Genomic DNA, 14,606 nt, shown 5'->3' on the forward strand with positions numbered 1-14,606 from the left:
GGTTTGGTTTAGTGTAATATTTTGTGCTTCCCCTCCACCTTTTATTCTAGGTGACCCCAATTGGCTGCGCATGGTCCTAGGCTCCATCCAGCAAAACATCCATTCTCCAGCGTTGCTGTTCAAACTAGCTCAAGATGCCTGCAAGACTGCCACGCCTGCCAACACTCCTCCAGACACCACTTTGCTGAACATCTCCCTGGAGCTTGGCCTGCAGGTGAGTGTACCTTTCAGCCAGTTGTGCCCATGTTCTCTCTGAACGACATTTAGCATTTCCCAGTGCTCATTGCTTCAAGTTTTAAAGCAGGAGTGGGGAAACTTCTTTGGCGTGATAATTGACCCCCCTCCTCTTGCTCTCCATGGGCCAGGTGATGTCAGCGGTCTGACTGCGCCTGTCAAGGACAGAACGCCACAAGATTCAAAGTAACAGAGTTTATTAGATTACAGAACTCAAAAATGCCCGTAAAAACACAAGGGCCAGGCAGTTTTTGCCTTTAAGAGCAAAAAAGGACAAAAGTAAATGTTCAAAAGATAAACCGGATTAAACCGGAGTTTAATCCGGGTAAAACAAAACTGCTTGCTTCAGCCTAGGTATTAACAGAACGAAAGCCAAGGAACAAAAGATACAAAGAATGCAACTAATTGGCAGCAGATTCCTCTCTGCTGCCAACACTGTGCTTAGAGTAACTTGCGTCGCTCCCACACACACACACAGCAGACAGGATCTCCAACACGAGCAGACGCAGCCAAGGATTGTAGAAGTAGAGTAGACCAGTTCCGTTCCGTAGATCAAAGCCAGACGTTTGTAGTTTTTCCAAGTCCAAGAAGGGGGGAAGACAAGCCGTGGTCAGTTCAGTCCGGGTTCTCAAAGCAGGAGATGGCGTCCGTCAGAAAGACGACGGAAGGTCAAGCTAATAAGAGTAAGCACAGGTTTGCACAAACAAATGCCCACACAATCCCTCCCGCCGTCTGACCTTGGATTCCAATCAACTTACGTCTCAGCACAGGAAAGCACACAAGTCTTCAGGGAAGCGTCCCACACACACACACGGATCCCAAGCGTTTGCCCAGATTACCTTGCCCGACGCAATTTGCAATTGCTCCCAAGCCCCATTTTATGCCAGTTACAAATCTTCATCACTGTCAGCTGCCCTCCTTAACCCGGGCGTTTCCTCATCACTTTCCTCGTCAGAGCTGGAACACCTCTGACTACGCCCAACAGCATCTCCAGCTGTGGATCCCGTCCCATCCCTCCAGCTACGCCATGGGTCTAATCCTGAAGGTCCCCATTCATCTTCTGCCCCGTCATGGCCAGTGGCCCCCAATTCCTCCCTTACCCGAGTCCAATCCATCTCATCCTCCTCTGAGCTAACCAGCCCTTCCTCCATTCTCTCCGTGAACCCTTCGAAAGACTCTTCGTCAGAGGGTGCTGCAAATATGTCTCGCAGTCTTTTTCTCTCTCGCTCCTCGAGAGTATCCGACTCTCGAGGAGTCTTACGCCCACGCCTGTCAGAAACAGAGCCACGAGGCTCAATCATAACACTATCCCCTCTCACAAAGGCCTCCTCCCCCGATGGCGGAGAAGTGGCAGTGATACCCTCCGCTATAGCACCACGACGACTAGAGGTATCAAGTTTCAACAGCGAGCGATGAAAGACTGGATGGACCTTTAAACTAGACGGTAAACGCAAACGAAACGCAACAGAAGAAATCTTTTTAACGATAGGAAAGGGACCCAAATACCGAGGCGCAAACTTTCCCCCAGCCTGTTTAATATGTTTGGAAGATAACCACACCAAATCCCCTTCTTCCAATTCCTCCCCAGCCTGCCTGTGGCGGTCAGCCTGAGTCTTCTGCGTTGCCTTAGCTTCCAACAGTAAGCGACGGGCAACATCATGCAATGCAGCCATTTCCGAAGAGCGGTACACAGGGTCCGAAGAGACCACATTGGTCGACGGCGCCACACCTCCCCGTGGGTGAAAACCATAAGTTAGCTCAAATGGCGTATGCTGACTAGACGTGTGCACCGCATTGTTGTAAGCAAATTCCGCCACCGGTAACCACTTCACCCAAGCCGTGGGTTGATCTAAACAAAAACAACGCAGATATTGCTCTAAGAGCCCATTAACCCGTTCCGACTGTCCATCCGTTTGCGGATGAAAGGCTGAAGAAACGTTTAACTTAGTCCCCAAGCACTCATGGAAATGTTTCCAAAAGCGTGACACAAATTGCGGAGCCCTATCTGAAATAATCACCTCGGGTGCTCCGTGCAAACGATAGATGTGCTTTGTAAATAGTAAGGCCAACGTAGGGGCCGCCGGAATGGTCGAACAAGGAATAAAATGAGCCAGTTTACTAAATAAATCCACCACCACCCAAATACAAGTATAACCCCCAGACTTAGGCAAATCTGAAATAAAATCCATGGAAATGATTTGCCATGGCCTGTCCGGAACAGGTAAAGACGACAACAACCCTCTAGGGCGCCCAACAGGCGTCTTACTCTGCTGACAAACGGCGCAGCTGTCACAAAAGCGCAGAATGTCTTGCCGCATTTTTGGCCACCAATAGCTCCTGGTAATGAGCTGCACGGTCTTGAATCTGCCAAAGTGCCCAGCCATGGGTTCGTCATGGTGGGCTCTAATTACCTCTAACCTGAGGGCCCCCACTGGTACGTAGACCTGCCCCCTGCGTACCAATACTCCGTCTTGATCTTGTAGATGCGGCAGTATGGTACGGTTACCTGCTGAGAGCAGCATCAGTTGCTCCTGTGTCCACACATCATCCCTCTGAGCCTCAAGGATCTGGTCATGTAACCCGAGCTCATTATCTACAACACACAGAGAGGCAGTAGGCAAGATGGTCTGACATACAACCTGCTCATTGGTCTTAAACTCCGGCTTGCGGGATAAAGCATCGGCCCGCAAGTTTGCCTTCCCCTCTACGAACTGCACCTTGAAGTTAAACCTGGAGAAAAACAAAGCCCATCGGATTTGACGCTGGTTTAACTTCTTTGCTGTTTGTAAGTGCTCTAAGTTCTTGTGATCAGATCTGACCACGATCTGGTGCCGTGCCCCTTCAAGCCAGTGCCGCCACACCTCAAACGCCACCTTAATCGCCAACAACTCCTTCTCCCATATGGTATAGTTCTGCTCGAAGGGTGTTAGTTGCCGCGAGTAAAATCCACAGGGACGCAAGGTCCCTGAGGAATCCTTCTGAGACAATACAGCCCCCAACGCGTAGCTAGAAGCGTCCGCTTCTACCACGAACGGTTTGTCAACATCAGGATGTGTTAGTATGTTATCTGATTGAAAACTAGACTTAAGTTGTAGAAACGCCTCGTGAGCTTCCCGCCCCCACACAAATGGCTGTTTCTTGCGCAGAAGCTGCGTCAAAGGTACCGTGAGCTTTGCAAAATTCGGAATAAACTCCCGGTAGTAATTAGCAAAACCTAAGAACCTTTGTACATCCTTCTTAGTCTTCAGCTCCTGCCATGAGTTGACGGCGTCAACCTTATGTGGGTCCATTTTAAGTTCCCTACCTGACACTACATGACCTAGGAACTCCACTTCAGGCACATGAAAGACGCACTTGGAAGCCTTGGCGAAAAGGCCATTAGCCCGCAGTCGGTGCAGAACCTGCTTGACATGTTGACGATGTTCTTTCTCGTCCTTAGAAAAAATCAAGATATCATCCAAATAAATCACTAAAAATTGGTCAATTAGGTCCCTGAACACATCGTTCATGAACCTCTGGAAGACCGCAGGAGCATTGCAAAGCCCAAAAGGCATGACTCGGAACTCGTGGCATCCGAAACACGTGTTAAATGCCGTCTTCCATTCATCCCCTTCCCGTATACGGATTAAGTTATAGGCCCCCCGCAGGTCAAGCTTGGTAAAGACCTTAGCCCCTTGCACCCTTGATAACAGTTCCGAGATTAAAGGGAGCGGGTACCTATCCCGAATGGTGTATTTGTTTAGGATCCGATAGTCGCAGACCAGCCTAAGTTCCCCAGTCTTTTTGGCTACAAAGAATACTGGTGCCGCAGTTGGAGAACTAGATGGGCGAATAAACCCCTTGGCTAAATTTTCATCTAAAAACTCCCGCAAAGCTTGCCTTTCCGGTACAGTCAAAGCATACAGCCTCCCTGCTGGCAGTTTCGCACCTTCTGCCAACTTGATGGCGCAATCATATGGCCTGTGCGGTGGTAATTTGTCCGCTTCTCTTTTACAAAATACATCAGAGAACTCCCCATACTCAGCAGGCACTCCCTCCATATCAGCAAGAGTAACGTTTAGAGTGCAACAATCCTGCCTCTTTAAGATCACCTTACGTGTTGCCCAATCCACTTGTGGGTTTACTACAGCTAGCCAATCCATCCCCAGGATCACATCATATCTAGGCAAGCTCGTAATATCCCACACAAACGTTCCCGTTACTCCCTGCACCTCCCACGTTACTGCTGAGGTTTCCTGGTTAACCACCCCAGTCTCCAGCAGTCTCCCATCTGCTCCCTCCACCCATACGTCGCATGCCTTGCGCACTCTAGGAATGCCATGCTTCTTCGCAAACTCAATGTCTACATAGGAGACCGTAGCTCCTGAGTCCAGCAGTGCCAGAGTAGAAACAAGTTCCCTTCCCCCAACAGATAAAGTAATGGGTACGAAAACATGCTTCCTCCCCTCAGTTGACTGCTTGAGGAGCCCTAGTGCGTTGGACTCACGTCGCACTAGGGCTGGCCTTTTCCCGAAAGCTGGGAAGGTTTCACATTACAATTTTTGGCAAAATGCCCAGCATTCCCACAGTACAAACACAAGCCCAGCTGCCTCCTACGGCTCTTTTCCTCTGTAGACAGCTTTTTAAAGACCCCAAGCTCCATGGGCTCTTCCCCCATCACCACAGGTGCCCTGGTTACATGCATGGGTGGCGCACACATTGCTTTTGAGTGTTTACGAGCCTCGAACCTTGCGTCTAAACGTAGCACCTTAGCTACTAAGGCGTCCCAGCTTTCAGCCGGCTCCAAGCGTGCTAATTCGTCCTGGAGCATATCACTTAACCCGGCAGTAAATAAAAGCATGAATGCATTTTCTCCCCAATCCAGCTGGTGGCGATACAGGTTAAACTTATTTAAGTAATCCAAAACAGTCCCCTTTCCCTGTTTCAACCGATACAGAGCCCACCCAGCGTTCTCCGTGCGGAGAGGATCCCCAAAAGTATCAGTTAACAACTTTTTGAAATTATTCAAATTGTCTTTGACTGGGTCGTTTCCCAAAATTAAATTAGTGGCCCATTGTCCTGCGGGACCGGTCAACAAACTCAAAATAAAAGCCACCTTGCTAGTGTCAGTAGGAAAAGCATGAGCACTGAGCTGAGAAAAATAAAGCTCCACTTGTGCCAAAAAGGTTGGCAATTTGCACCTGGTCCCGTCAAAGCGTTCAGGAGTCAAAACATGTCCTTTCACAGCAAAAGCTGTTTGGCTTACGGTAAAGGCCGTTTGCAATTGATCTACTTTGGCTCTTAACTCTTCCATCGTCTTCCTGACGGGTTTATTGCTGCAATAAACCTTTTATGGGCGTCGGGCAATCTGTCAAGGACAGAACGCCACAAGATTCAAAGTAACAGAGTTTATTAGATTACAGAACTCAAAAATGCCCGTAAAAACACAAGGGCCAGGCAGTTTTTGCCTTTAAGAGCAAAAAAGGACAAAAGTAAATGTTCAAAAGATAAACCGGATTAAACCGGAGTTTAATCCGGGTAAAACAAAACTGCTTGCTTCAGCCTAGGTATTAACAGAACGAAAGCCAAGGAACAAAAGATACAAAGAATGCAACTAATTGGCAGCAGATTCCTCTCTGCTGCCAACACTGTGCTTAGAGTAACTTGCGTCGCTCCCACACACACACACAGCAGACAGGATCTCCAACACGAGCAGACGCAGCCAAGGATTGTAGAAGTAGAGTAGACCAGTTCCGTTCCGTAGATCAAAGCCAGACGTTTGTAGTTTTTCCAAGTCCAAGAAGGGGGGAAGACAAGCCGTGGTCAGTTCAGTCCGGGTTCTCAAAGCAGGAGATGGCGTCCGTCAGAAAGACGACGGAAGGTCAAGCTAATAAGAGTAAGCACAGGTTTGCACAAACAAATGCCCACACAATCCCTCCCGCCGTCTGACCTTGGATTCCAATCAACTTACGTCTCAGCACAGGAAAGCACACAAGTCTTCAGGGAAGCGTCCCACACACACACACGGATCCCAAGCGTTTGCCCAGATTACCTTGCCCGACGCAATTTGCAATTGCTCCCAAGCCCCATTTTATGCCAGTTACAAATCTTCATCACTGTCAGCTGCCCTCCTTAACCCGGGCGTTTCCTCATCACTTTCCTCGTCAGAGCTGGAACACCTCTGACTACGCCCAACAGCATCTCCAGCTGTGGATCCCGTCCCATCCCTCCAGCTACGCCATGGGTCTAATCCTGAAGGTCCCCATTCATCTTCTGCCCCATCATGGCCAGTGGCCCCCAATTCCTCCCTTACCCGAGTCCAATCCATCTCATCCTCCTCTGAGCTAACCAGCCCTTCCTCCATTCTCTCCGTGAACCCTTCGAAAGACTCTTCGTCAGAGGGTGCTGCAAATATGTCTCGCAGTCTTTTTCTCTCTCGCTCCTCGAGAGTATCCGACTCTCGAGGAGTCTTACGCCCACGCCTGTCAGAAACAGAGCCACGAGGCTCAATCATAACAGCGCCTTTTAGATGAGAACTTAGTCTCCAAACATCACAATTTCCCTTGAAAAAATTTAAATTAACTTTTTATTTTTATTTTTAATTAAACAATTTATTATAATACACCTACAATACACATATACAAACATGTACAGATACGAATATCACAACTTCTTGATCAGATCAGACAAGAACCGCCTTCACCCCACCTGTAGGATGTGGTGCCCTCTCTAAACCATGTGGATGAAAGAGCATCTCTAAGTGCACAAGGCACTGTAGTGGTATTCCCTCAATTTTGTGCCTTTGAGGCTCCATTTTACACATGGAGAAATAAGAAACACTGGGACCCCTACACTGCCATATAATCCAGATAATCAAATCAGATAATCCAGTTTATCTACTTTGGACTAGATTATATGAATCTACACTGCCATATAATCCAGTTCAAAGTGGATAATCTGGATTTTATGTGGCAGTGTAGAATGGGCCTGACTCACTTGGGAAGTTAGACACAGTGAGTCCATACTTAGTGTGGCTACCAGCAGATCACACATGAGTTACCAGTAGCACCAAACTATTTGAACCACATATGCATTAGGAAGGAGGAATACTTCAGAAGAGCAACCTTCTTTTGTGGCCATGTGGAGTCTAGCATCTGAAAAAAATAGTTTTTTCAAGGTCAGCTGCTAACCTGTGTTGTGGCTTCTTAGAATCCTGCCTGTCTTGAAAAAGCCTTTTTGGAATTGCTCTTTCCATAGGTGATGCGGATGACATTGAACACCATGACCTGGCGTCGCAGGGAAATGGTGCGTTGGCTGGTCAGCTGTGCCACTGAAATTGGTGAGTAGATGGAAAGGCTACGCAGCTTGGGAAAAGTCACATTTTGAGATGACAGCCCAATTCTCAAATAGTATGACTGTTGTCAATGCTAGTTCAGGGATTCTGAAGTTGCAGTCCAAACAAAGAACTTTTCCAAGCTCTGGCTTGGAATTTGCTGCCAGCACTGCTACTTCTGCTGCCACCCCCATCAAAAGTTCTTGAATCCTACATACAGATTCTTGACTGAATTCTGCTCCTTAGAGCATAGAAAGATTTTAAGTACTGTAGTAGAATGGACTGCCTCAAAGAGTGGTGGACTTCCTTGGAGATCTTACATCAGGGCCTCTTTAAGAAGCATTTTGATTATTTTTGTATGGCAGGTGGCTAGGCTGGGTGATCCTTTCCAATTCTGAGGTTCTGAGGTTCATAGAATAGGAAGGGACCCCAAGGACGTGCTGGATCAGGGCAAAGCCCTGTCTAGTCCATCATTCTGTTTTTTTTACAGAGGCCAACCAGGTCCCATTAATGTTCTCTAGCAGATTGCCTCTGACACTATAGACATGGACTGTTGGTAACTTATCTTCTATGAAAATGCCTCATCCTCTTCTCAAACCATCGAAGCTGGTGGTCAGCACTACCTGCTGTGAGAGCAGATTCCAGAAATTTGAGTATACATTGTGTGAAAAAGAATGTATTTCTATCTTTCACGAACTTTTAAAGGCTAGCCATCTAGCCTTTAAACAGAGGCTGGGTGGCCATCTGTTGGGGGTGCTTTGAATGCAATTTTCCTGCTTCTTGGCAGAGGGTTGAACTGGGTGGCCCATGAGGTCTCTTGGAACTCTATGATTCTATGAACTTCCCTCCAAAGTTTTTCCAGGTTCTAATATCAGAACGGGAGGAGGAGTTTTTCCACTTTTCCCCATTCCCAGTTTGTGCAGTTACCTCTCCACATTCTCTGGGTTAGTAGCGTGAGATCCCCGCAAAAATGAAAAAAAAAAAAACCAAACAAACCATGAATTACTTGAATAAACACTTATAAGAATCTCTAGGTCATCCAGTACCACTCTATGGTAAACATCCATAAACCATTGGATGTTTACCATTGAGCAGGCTTGCATAATCTGTGCCCCTCTGGATGTTTGGGACTTTCCACTCTTAGTTCTTTTGGTAGCCTTTCATTCACTCTAGAGACAGTCTGCATTGTGGTCTTTTGTAGTGAACTTGTGCCCTCTTTTCACACTTTCTCCTACAACAGGTGTCCAGGCCCTGATGAACATTATGCAGAACTGGTACACACTCTTCACACCCATTGAGGCAACAACCATTGTGGCTGTGACGGGCACCACACATGCCACGCTGCTAAGGCTGAGCCTGAGCTCGGCACAGCGGGATGAGCTCTGTACTTGTGCCCGGACGCTAGCCTTGCAGTGTGCCATGAAGGACCCCCAGAACTGTGCACTGCCCGCTCTGACTCTCTGCGAGAAGAACCACGCTGCCTTTGAGGCAGCTTACCAGATCGTACTGGACTCGGCGGCCTCTGCTGGCATGGGTCACTCTCACCTCTTCACTGTGGCCCGGTACATGGAGCATCGTGGGCTGCCCATGAGAGCCTACAAGCTGGCCACTCTGGCCTTCTCGCACCTCAGCATTGCTTTCAACCAGGACACCCACCCTGCCCTCAATGACGTCCTCTGGGCTTGCTCCCTTAGCCAGTCACTGGGGAAGAACGAGCTGGCTGCCATAGTCCCACTGGTCATCAAAAGTGTGCAGTGTGCCCCAATGCTCTCGGACATCTTGCACCGCTGGAGCCTTCCACCCCCTGCCCTTGCCTCGCTGGGTGGGGGGCGCCGGGGGGCTGGCAGCGCCAGTGCTGGAGGGAAGCTGTTTGCCATGGACAAGGCCCCGCTCTGCCAGCTCCTGGAGGCAGCCATGGCAGCCTACATCAGCACCACTCACTCGCGCCTCACCCACATCAGTCCCCGGCACTATGGAGAGTTCATTGAGTTCCTGGGCAAAGCCCGTGAGACCTTCCTCATGGCCCATGATGGGCACAGGCGCTTTGGGCAGTTCCTTGACAACCTCAAACAGACCTACAAGGGCAAGAAGAAACTGATGTTGCTGGTGCGGGAGCGCTTTGGCTAGAGGACCATTAGAGGAGGGAAGGCTTTGGCTTAAGGGGGTTTCGGCAGTTGGAGGGATTCCCTCCCCCCCTTGATCAGAAGCACTTTGTCATGGAGTGCAAAGCAGAAAGCTCTGTTCTCTTTTGGACACATGTGCTTGGGTACGTGGCCAGCCAGAGTCTGGATTTCTTCCTGGATTCCAAAACCCTTTGCCAGTTGCAGGAAGAGCAGCGAGGCCTCTCTCCTCCTTTTGGTGATGGTGCTCCAGCACTGTAAAACTGAGCAGACAGTTCTGCACTGCAGCCGGGGTTCAGAATGGAGCCCCAGATGGGATGGCATTCAGGGGGGTGGGGTGGGGATTCTGCAACACCTGGGCCAGGCACAGACTCCATGCAAGGTTTGAAGCACCAGCCCTGTTGGCAGGGCAGGAAGGAACTTGGCCTGCGCTTTGGAATGCAGGAGTTGCCAATTTCAGTATTAACATGCAGGATGAGAGGAGGAATTCCCCCTTACGCCCACACAGGCTTTGCTTGAATGCTCCAGGCCTTGGCAGGCTCTTGCCGGTGTTGGGGCATCCCATCCTGTGGAATTTCACAGCTGCTCTCCCAATTTTATATTTCAACACCACTGATGGTGCTGGTGATTGCTTTGGCCTCATTTATGTAATTTTGGGTGGTTATGCACCTCTTTCTCCTTGCTTAGAGTCCCTGCTCCTCACTTGCAGTATCTCTGTGACCTCAATATTCCTTACATTTGAAGTACCAAACCTGTGTTGAAACCTGTCTGGTCAGGAGGGACTGGTGGAGGAGGAATGGGTTGTCCTTGGATCCATCTTTGTACTGACAGGTTCCTGTGCCTTTGTGCTAAAAGCATTTGGTACAGAATCTCTGTTGCTTTAAGGGATTGCTCTCACTGGCTGGGCTGTGGGTTTTTCTCAAGCTGGACTAGTATGATGGAACCACTTCCTGTTGAATGGTCTTGCTAATGTCAGTCTGCTGTTGACAAATGGGCTACATTAGGGAGTTTAAATTCTCTGAAGGGGGTTGATGGACCTGATGCACTGAGTCAGAAGGGGCTTTCTGTGTCTTTCATGGAACAGTACCTGTTGAAGAGACCAGGAGGGCATCATGCCCAGGCCTCAAGCTTGGCTTCCCCACCACCACGCAGACACAGGCACATTAACTCCTCCAATGCCAACCACAACCTTATACCCCAGCTGGCTTCTCCATCAGTCTTCTAGTCCTGCTGTGCAGTTGAGGATTGTCCTTCCTCCTCTCGGGCTTGCCTCCGTTCCCCAACCCCCCTCTCCCAAATGTTTCAGTATTTCAGATTTCCTTGGGCTGTGCTCTTGGGCCACTAACTGTCTACAGAACTTGTTTACAGTGTGGTTGGGGGCACTGAAGGGGATGCACCAAGGGCACTTTGAGGGGCTGGTGTCCTTGTCTGTTGTCATCCCTCTTTCCTAATTTTCTTCCTCAATTGATGCCCCCAGACTCCTACAACTGAAGGATTCCCACTTTCTGTCTCTGCCAGTATAGATACTTGGAGCTGCTGGTGGGCAGACAGCTCTCATACCTCAAACCTCTTCCCTCTTTCTCCGACCACAGCAGCGCTACGACGTGGCCAGGCCTGCCACCACAGATGCTTGCCATGCCCCAAGTTGCTGGCACAAGAGAGCCAAGAAGTTCCCCTTCCCCCTTTTTGGAAAATCTTGGGTCTCAGGTTTCTTGGATTATAATCTACATTGTCAGCACCCATAAAATCATGCTGCCCAACTTTGGGCTTGCATAATCTTTTAGAGAGCAAAGTGGGGGAGTTCTGTGGCCACTAGTGGGGTGTTGAACGATATTTCCAGAAACATTCTGCTCCAAATTCCCAGTTTTTTTTCTGCTGGATAAAATGTACTCAGGAACAAACCACAACAAGCTCATGCTACTAATTAGATTATTGTGAAGACAAGATAATGTTTTACAAAGTTAATATATATGAAGAGGCAAGGGGGCCAAGAGGGTCCCCCTTTTTTGTGCGCATGGGGCTGGGGGGCAGGCTGCGTCCTGGGCTCAGCTCCCCTGGCCCTTAGTGTTGGTGGAGATATTGGTGTGTTGCACAGCTCCACTTTGGAGCCAGCTAGTCGGTTAGTTTTCAAGTTTGGGGTTTTTTTCTTTGTTTTTTCCTGTATTACAAAACAAACAAAATCCTGTAATTTTGTAATTTTTTTCTATTTATTGAATCATTTATTGTATTATTTTGTAAAAGGTTTAACATAAACCTCAATGTTTGGTTTTTCTTTTCTTTTCTGGCTTCTCTTTTGGATACTGTGAATAACAATCGGCCATTTGTTTCCAGCTTGCCACAACGAGTGTTTGCATCAGAATCTGCAGTTGGCTCATGCTTACAAATGCAAAGCCTGGAGAGTAGCAGAGTTTTTAAAAAAATATTTATTTTAGAAAGGGTAACATTTCATTGAGTCAAATTCAGATGTGGGTGGTTTGTGGTAACCTTTTTCTTTTTAAGAGGTTTTACAAATCCGCAGGCACATTGTGTTGAATTACTACAGGTGGAATCTGACCATGGCTCACTTGGAAACCAATGTTGTATTCCTGCTCTGCCGAGCTCCTTTCTTCTTGACCTGCTAGGCTCTGCTTCCTCCGTCTCAAAAGACACAGCAGTTCTTTTGAATGCATCACAGGGCCAATGGGAAAGTTCCAAACAGCCATCTCCAATATCTTGTTGATCTCCAGGCTGTTACCTTCAGATAAGTGCCAGCTAAAGGCACTCCCAAATGCCCCTGATGCTGCAGGAAAATCTGTATAACTACTGATCTTCCAGTTCCAAAAATGTTGATCATCAGGTAAGTGCGCCTGGAAAATACTGAGATAGGAGAGGAGAATCGGCGAGCACATTACCAAGGCATCCTTGAACCAGGAGCAAGTATAGAGTGAACTATTTGGGTTTCCTGGATCCATTATTTCAGGCAGACTTTCAGGGGCTTTCTGCACTGTTGTTCCTAGGCTAAGCAGTTATCATTCAAAATAGTTTGCTGTCTGAGGCAGAGAACCAAGAAGATGCTCCTCCAATTCCACTTAGAGAAGCCAACTGGGTTGGCAACTGAATCTGGTTGCAATACTGATGGAGAGTCAGATGTTCAATTTAATCTCTGTGCCGTAGTGCAACCCTAAATCTAAAATTTAGGATGGGCTGGGTAAATAACCTTGGAGGCCATATCCAGCCTTCAGGGCTTAGAGGACCCCTGACCTAGAGATTCCCAGAGAACATTTTCATCAAAATATGTGAATAAGCCACAAAAGTTAAACCCACAAATGTGGAGGGATGATTGCAATGGCCTCAACCAACCTATCAGAAATGTTACATTTCTTCCATTCTCAGGCCAATGAATAGAAAAAATCGAATGTAAAGGTAAACACTGATGTCAGTTCCCAGCCACATACGACTGCCTATTTTGAAATAGCTCAGTCTACTGCTGAAATAGATGTGGGATGAGGTTCCAAGAATAGTCATGACACTGTGAACTCTATGGTTAGAATCATACCTTTGGGCGAAACCAAGCAATGTTAGGTTGGAATCTATTTTCAAGTGACACAGTTCTGAATCACAGCCATGAAGCAAGTAAGGACTTGCCTGTGGGGTTTAATTATTACGTAGGATATATGACTCTATCCCTGGTTTCTAAACTGGGGGCTATATAGACAGGGAAGGCAAACAGGCTACAGGCCTGGATGAGTATTGTTTTGTGGGTGTTGATGTTCTTGAAAGCCAATTTCAAAATCTGAAATGTTTTTGAGGGTCGGGGTTTTTTTGGTCACTTGCTCAGTAGCTACAAAAAGTAAGAATTTACTATTGGCAACTGCACTTCCATTGTCTGATGTCAGCAATGTCACATCAGTTATCAAATAGCCTTTGTTCCCTGTCAGAAGTGACTTGAAAAACTGCAAGTTGCTTCTGGTGTGAGAGAAATGGCCATCTGCAAGAACATTGCCCAGGGGACGCCCAGATGTTTTGATGCTTTACCATCCTTCTGGGAGGCTTCTCTCATGTCCTTGCATGAAGCTGTAGCTGATAGAGGGAGCTCATCCACGCTCTCTCTGGGTTGGATTCAAACCGGCAACCTTCAGGTCAGCAACCCAATCTTCAAGTCAGCAGTCCTGCTGGCACAAGGGTTTAACCCACTATGCCACTGGCGACTCAAATAGCTAAGGGGTTGGCAGTGAGGGGAGAAGCGAATTCTGAAATCCATATTTTGCCAAGCTAAAATATGCTATTAAACAGTTTTGATATTAACTGAATGCATTTTAGCAAACCAGTTAAGTCAAATATAGCTGAATACTCAGCCCTCCATATTCATGGACTGTGTATCCAAAGACTGAATTATCCATGACTTGAAAATATCCCCCCAACTCCCGCAGCCAAAGAAAAATTCAAAAAAGCAAACCTTGATTTTGCCATTTTTATGAGAGACATCATCTTACTATGTCTTTATATATAGTGGGACTTATATATCCAGTGGCGCAGCGGGTTAAACCACTGAGCTCCTGAACTTGCTGACTAAAAGGTTGGCAGTTCAAATCCGGGAAGCAGAGTGAGCTCCCGCTATTAGCTCCAGCTTCTGCCAACCTAGCAGTTTGAAAACATGCAAATGTGAGTAGATTAACAGGTACCGCTTCTGCAGGAAGGTAATGGCGTTCCATGCAGTCATACTGGCCACATGACCTAGGAGGTGTCTACGGACAATGCTGGTTCTTCGGTCTAGAAATGGAGATGAGTACCAACCCCCAGAGTCAGACATGACTCTTAATGTCAGGGGAAAACCTTTACTTTTAACCTAAATATACGTGGATTTTGTTCCTGGAACCAAACCTCAATAGATAGCAGGGCCCATTGTTTTGAAAAAAACATGCCGACAATATAGATAGAAGTACATTTATGTTAACTCGGGC

The 14,606-nt window shown here is 47.6% G+C and overlaps 1 protein-coding gene across 1 annotated transcript in view; it reads left to right on the forward strand.

Moving 5' to 3' along the window:
• Nucleotides 1-11,943, forward strand: part of zswim4 (zinc finger SWIM-type containing 4) — a 53,437-nt gene extending 41,494 nt beyond the window's left edge. Inside the window, exons 12-14 of the mRNA XM_003216404.4 lie at nt 51-214; nt 7,471-7,552; nt 8,787-11,943. Coding sequence (XP_003216452.1) covers nt 51-214; nt 7,471-7,552; nt 8,787-9,673 — 1,133 coding nt within the window. The 3' untranslated portion in view covers nt 9,674-11,943. The remainder of the gene's footprint in view (nt 1-50; nt 215-7,470; nt 7,553-8,786) is intronic.
• Nucleotides 11,944-14,606: the final 2,663 nt, after the last annotated feature.

Source organism: Anolis carolinensis, chromosome 2, assembly GCF_035594765.1.
Source record: "Anolis carolinensis isolate JA03-04 chromosome 2, rAnoCar3.1.pri, whole genome shotgun sequence".
In the NCBI taxonomy this organism is placed as follows: domain Eukaryota; kingdom Metazoa; phylum Chordata; class Lepidosauria; order Squamata; family Dactyloidae; genus Anolis; species Anolis carolinensis.